The 6,098-nt window shown below is 44.8% G+C and overlaps 2 protein-coding genes across 4 annotated transcripts in view; one reads left to right on the top strand and one right to left on the bottom strand.

Moving 5' to 3' along the window:
- Positions 1-3,869, bottom strand: part of FBXO9 (F-box protein 9) — a 19,445-nt gene extending 15,576 nt beyond the window's left edge. The window contains exon 1 of one of the 2 annotated variants that reach the window (XM_057372202.1): positions 3,666-3,869. In XM_057372202.1, coding sequence (XP_057228185.1) covers positions 3,666-3,668 — 3 coding nt within the window. In that variant the 5' untranslated portion in view covers positions 3,669-3,869. The remainder of the gene's footprint in view (positions 1-3,665) is intronic. The other variant, XM_057372201.1, reaches the window with a different exon arrangement.
- A 268-nt stretch (positions 3,870-4,137) lies between these two features.
- The window catches only part of CILK1 (ciliogenesis associated kinase 1), a 23,468-nt gene continuing 21,507 nt past the window's right edge, over positions 4,138-6,098 (top strand). Inside the window, exon 1 of one of the 2 annotated variants that reach the window (XM_057372196.1) lies at positions 4,138-4,203. The gene's annotated coding sequence lies outside the window, so the exon portion shown is untranslated. The remainder of the gene's footprint in view (positions 4,204-6,098) is intronic. The other variant, XM_057372199.1, reaches the window with a different exon arrangement.

Genomic DNA, 6,098 nt, shown 5'->3' with positions numbered 1-6,098 from the left:
AAAAAAAAAAAAAAAAAAAAAGAAGCACACTCCCTTTCTGATGATAAAGTTAACTTTACAGAGTTCAGTTGTACTTCCCTATTAACTCAATGAAGATGGGTTTTGCATTTTAGACACCTTAATCCAACACAGATTAGTTGTGTTTCACTTGAARGCTTCTATGCTTCAGTACACTGACATAACTGACTAAATACACACAATGTCTATGTCAAAGCATAGAGCAAAAGCTTCAGTATTAAACAATAATGTGCTTTGTTCAACAAATTAAAATTTAACCTTCTCATCGTAAGGGTAATCAGTAGTTTTGATTTGTTTAGTATTTGTAAGAGCTTYGAATAACAGTAGATACTTCATATATATACATGTGAAACTAAACACAATTGGAAAATAAAATAAAAAGCTAGCATGAGAGCCTGACAGCTGGTTATATTTAAATAYAGCTGTGAGACAGGTTAAACAAATAAAATTTGAAATAAGACCTGTGATTAAACTTAACATGGCTCTATACAGGAAGTTAAACCAGCTAGTTTAAGAGGAAAACTTAAAAATATGCAAATTAATTGTCACCATGAAATATACTGAGATTTATGAAGTGTATACTAAGACAAAGGAAAACTAATTCTGAGCATCAGTGACAAGCCACTACAATGGCAACAACAGCAAGATGCCAGTAAGGGGGGGAAAACCCCAAAATCTCAACTAAGACATTTGTGTAGCGTTCTTCCTGCAGCTGAAACAAATCAGTTTTTCTACCGTTCTGTGCTGAAATTCATATCTATTATTCTGCAAGCAAATAACACAAAGTAAGATTACAAGAAGGCAAACCTGACATTAAGATTGTTGCAACTATTTACAAAAGTTTTATTCTTCATTCTGCCCTGTCATACGCAGTGAGCAGACTTCAAGTGACATTCAATCAGTGRGACTCTAACAAGTTCTCAAAAAGAAATCTCCACCTCCTGCACAGTCAAGCTGCAGAAATCAAAGCATTCTTGTATTCAGCAAATTTATATCACTTTTAGAGCATCTGGAAGTTCTGATCAAACTACAGAATACTAGCAAACATGATGGGAAGGCAACCTTTAATCTTTTTGTCTTGGTGACAAGCACCTCCCTGGAGCTAAGCTGTAGCATGTCTTCAGATTCCCCAACGACCACAAACTTACTGGCTTGTCATCTGTAAAAGTGTTTTCACTGATGTCTCAGATAATTTATCATTTACARCATGTTTGGTTGGCTGATTAAACAGATATTTAATCTATATCTGATATCAGATATCAGATATTTATATCTATATCTAATCTATATAGTCTCATTTTTAATTTCTATACATTTTTAATTTCCCAGCAGAGGAAACACATGAGCCAGAACACTACAAAACACTAGTGTCATTAAATCTCAGCAAGGAGTCAGAAACTTGGAAATTTCATGGGCTCTGATTCCAGAATTTAATTGCAGGCAGTTAATGCCCTATGAGTCGTGGCAGTCCTACTACATTATTARCTCCAGGAATATTTTGTTAGCCAAGCAGAGCCAGCCCAGGAATGAGCTAGCACTAAAATGGGTGTCTTTAAGTGCATTATTATAGCACTGGGCTAACATAAATAAGGTGCAATTCTGGCCGTGCAGAGTGCAAGGCTTCTGGTTTGCAGCTGAATTATGTCCAGTCAGCTCTCCAGTCTGGCCAGAATWAGCCTGGTTTTTATCTGCAAAATGCAGAAACTAGCAATTTCTAAACTAAATCAACACACTATCTTCTTGTGCATAAAGGCACGCCCATTAAACCCTTCAACCTGAAGTCTGTAAACAAACTGATTTAAGCATTGAAACTACTTAGAAGGTTAAGAAGCTGCATGAAGTTTACTTCATTCAAAAACTTTGTATTTCACTAATCTGTTCAACTCTTGATTTTCATCCCCTCCTCCCTGTTCAACTGCCCTACTTCTTAATTTCTGAGTCACAGTCAGAAATGGCAATGAACCAACTGCATCCAAAATGTAATTTGATGCTCTTTAAAMACCTAAATATGCTCTCAACTCAAACCAAAAATACTATGAAGACCTGGCCCACTGTCTAAAGGCTGTCAAAACCTATCATGAAGTTGATTACAACCAAAGTTTTCACTTTTGTCATTAACTCCTCTCATATCAAAGGTTCRTCTTCTGGCAGTAGCAGCAGCCTAAGTGGTTTCCCCACTAAATTTACCARTAAGTCACGTTGTTACTGCACAGGAATGAASTGGAAAACTGATCTCTATTAACAAACTTTCCACTATTTATTTGACCTGCTGAAACCCTAAAATTTTTCTAGCACAAATGAGCAAACACAGGTAATGTGAAGCAACGACTTGCACCAGCAGACAGCTCATGAGATCACACCTAAAGCACTTCGCTACGTGTAAAAATTGGTTCCTTGTCCCCACACTGACGAATATGTGTTGTACTTAACAGTTTCTAAAATTCACTGAACGCTGTCCTGGTCTAACTGTTACTTAGTGGATAAATCTAGACTGTTCATCTTTGTGCTGCTGGCCTTCCTCATGTAAGTCAGCCGTCACATGAACAGTGACTTCATTCTCACTGAAAGCAAGACATCCTAGTGTGTACTGAATGACTGGTTCAATTAATTTTCCATGAGAAAAGTGGTAGTCTGTCARGCMACCAAAAGGTAACACGTCAGAAATAAACATCTGAATGAGGCTGTGACCTGTAAAAAATGAAGTCAGCTGAGTAGACTGGATTCTGATCTGCTTGCAAAACTTTAGAAACCATCTGTCAAATGCAAAACTAGTTTATTTGCACAGTTGAGTTTTGTTTTGCAATCAATAATTGCAGRCTGATTTCCTCATCACTTACTAAACCTTCTGTAATGTCAGGTCCTTCAACAGTTCAAACTCTGTTTCAACAAAATTAAACCAAGATCAGAAACTGCTCGAAGCTGAGTGTCACCAGTTGAACAGGGCTATGTGTTATGTGTGAACCATACAGAACTCAGGGAGGAGCAAGCACGGCAAAGTGAAATAGTGACTGTTAGCTAACATTCCTCTTGGTTTTATAAAAAACCGAGAAAGTCGCCCTATTTTTCTGTGAATGTGGTAGAAGAAACACCGTGTTCAAAAGCAAAAGCTTTTATCACCGWGGTGAGATATTTTAAGAGCTCCTGTGTGATATAAATGGTTTAATTTTGAATGATCGAGTTCTCATCATGGACACTTGAATCCATATTGGTGCGCAGTCAATAAAGCAATACTGATAGGAGCATTTGATACCGTAAATGACAAACTCAAATAACTCGAGTCCTTGGCCCATGAAGCCTTGTAATTACTGAGTGATTTGATGCCACCACATTTTTGAGGGAAGAAAGGGAAAGGAAGGACACGCTCCTCTGTAATGACACAGGGATTTGTTAGCGCGTTCCTACGGAGAGCTAGACCGCTCCAGAACCAAGCAGCCCCACTCATCAAAAACCTCTGCGGAGGGCGGCCGTCTCCTGCGGGATGACGGCACGGTTAGCACAAGCATCACCCAGTGCCCGGGGGCGGACGGGGCAGAGCTGCCTCTCAGCAATTCGGCCAGGGGGCCTTTCCCAAGCACACACCCCTTGTCCCAGTCCCGCCCGGCCGTTCCTGCACAGCGGCCGAGCCCCCGCCGCCCGGGCCCGCTCACCATGCTGCCGACGCTCGGGCGGCGCTGTCCCGGCCCGGGGGCTCTGCCCCCCCGCTTGGTCCGTGTGTCCTCCCTGCCCGCGGGGGGCACTTAGCAGAGTTCTCGGTCGGAGAAGCGCACCACGCAGCGGGAGTCCCTGCGGGCCCTGCGGACGGCAGCCATTTTCCCGGCGAGCAGGGCCGGCGGCGGGAGCGGCGGGACACGGCCCGGGCGAACCCGCCAGGTCAGAGCGCCGCCTCTCGCGCGGGCCGCTACGACGCGCGACCGCACAGACTCTCCGCCCCAGCGCGCACCGCGGCCCGCGCCGCCTCTGCCGTCCGCKGCGGAGCGGCGCAGGGCCTGCTGGGGAGCGTAGTCCGCGGTGGCACTCAGTGGGAAGCGCAGGGGAGCAAAGGATGCCGGGAACTGTAGTCTCCGCKGGTGGGGATCCCGGCAGGCGAGAGCCCAGGGGCAGGAATCGAGGGAAAGCGGCGATGTCCGGGCGGCGCGATTTCCGCCGTGACTGCGATGAGGCCGGGACCCAGGCACAGCCGACGAGGTAACGAGAGAATGTTCAGTGACGCGGCTGCGGAAATAAACAGTGGTGCCGAGGCCATTGAATCTCGTGGCCGTGATCGTTTGTCCGCCTAGTTCAATGAGCACAGTTRTCACCTGCTGTCAGCACACGCCTCGTCAGGTTTTCTAAAATCGGTCTAAAATTATTTTTTTTAAAAACGTGTCGCAGTCTTTTCTAGAAAAAAAAAACACGTGTATGGAGGTGTGAACTTTTGTGCATGTCTACTGCCCTGAGTGTTTTCAGGAGGAGAAGGAGGAGGAGGAGGCCTGTGTCTTCTCTGGAGGGGAGGTGAGCACTCTTGCTCGGGCAGCAGAAGCACGAAATGGGGATGCAAAGGCTRTGGGAGTCTGCAGGGCGTTAGCAGTGGGTTTCGCATCCAGGTGACTGTAGAGCTACTCTGCAAAGGCGTGTAAGAGAAGTGAAAAATATATATTAGTAAAAAAATCCTTCACTGTGAGGGTGGTGAGGCACTGGCACAGGTTGCCYTGAGAAGCTGTGGACCCCCATTCCCTGGCAATGATTAAGGTTAGTTTGGATGGCAGTGTGAGCAACCTGATCTAGCAGAAGGTGCTACATGATTTTTAAGGTCACTTCCAATCCAAATAATTCTATGATTCTTTTGGGAATGAAGAAGCCTTGCCTCTAACAACAAAAAAGAGTGTCCTACGGCTGTCACTGGGCTGAGTGCTTATATATGATTATGCACGTGGAATGTAATAGGGGTGGCTTAAAGGAGCAATCTCATGTAAGTGGTACAGTGTTYGTCCTGGCTTCACTGAGACATGCCTGTCTGTGGGACAGAATTTAACTCTTTGTAATATATTCATGTAAATGTAAAAATTAGCGTCTGACTAGATGGGGTAGAGGGAGGCACCCAGAGTTTTGGTTTTTCTCCACACCTGTATTAGCAAATGAATGTCTCGGCCTACATTGTGCTCCTGAATTACAGCAACAGCTCATCCTGTTTCCAAACCCTGGGAATTAACTCTGTGTTTTACTTTAAAACCTAAGGGATAAAGTGTGAAAAGAAGCTGAGACTTCCTGAATCACTATTGCAGTCAGTTCTGATAATCTGTTTTAGATCAATTTTTTCCTTGCTTTCCTTTTTCTGCCCTTCCCAGTGTGTCTTAGGCTGACCGTGTCAGARCCAGGGTGAGCTGCTGGTTCTTAGTTGAGGAAGGCTCAGGCTCCTTTAGCAGCACTTAAGATGTCAAGACTCTTYCCATTKGTTCACACACAATTTGGTATTTTTGCATTCTGGTTTTGTTGTTTAAATTTCTCTCTGCAATGTGAGAGAAGCCCATCATCATTGTGTTTTTGTTTGTTCAGCTGGGTTTTGTTTTCACAGAATCACAGAACTGTTAGAGTTGGAAAGGATCTCTGGAGGTCGTCTAGACCAATCCCATCCAGACCTAACCTGTCAGCTAGAGCAGGTTATCCGGGAGCACGTCCAGGGTGGGTTTTCAATGTGTCCGGAGAGGGAGACTCCACGACCTCCCTGAGCAGCCTTTTTCACTGCTCTGCCACCCTCAATCTAAAGTTYTTCCACACAATTAATGRAACTTCMTGTGTTTTAGTTTATAGCCATTGCTCCTCGTCCTATCACTGGGCATCACTGAAAAGGGTCTGGGACCATTTTCTTGGCACCCACCTTTAAGATATTTATTGGCATTAACGAAATCCCCTCCAAGTCTTATCCAGACTGAACAAGCCCAGCTCCCGCAGTCTCTCTTAAGAGAGATGCTCCAGATATGGTTTGGTCTGGTTTTTGGTTTTTTTTTTGGTTAAAGGCCAGCTCAGCGCCCCCTCTGCGAGGGACCCGGCTCGGCGCCCCGGCAGCAGTCGTGGGGCGCTATCCCCCCGCGGGGAGCCCCGGC

This window comes from Malurus melanocephalus, unplaced genomic scaffold, assembly GCF_030028575.1.
Source record: "Malurus melanocephalus ecotype Western Australia unplaced genomic scaffold, MMel_1.1 scaffold_166, whole genome shotgun sequence".
In the NCBI taxonomy this organism is placed as follows: domain Eukaryota; kingdom Metazoa; phylum Chordata; class Aves; order Passeriformes; family Maluridae; genus Malurus; species Malurus melanocephalus.
The sequence above is the reverse complement of the archived record's forward strand: the minus strand, read 5'-3'. Positions and strand labels throughout refer to the sequence as shown.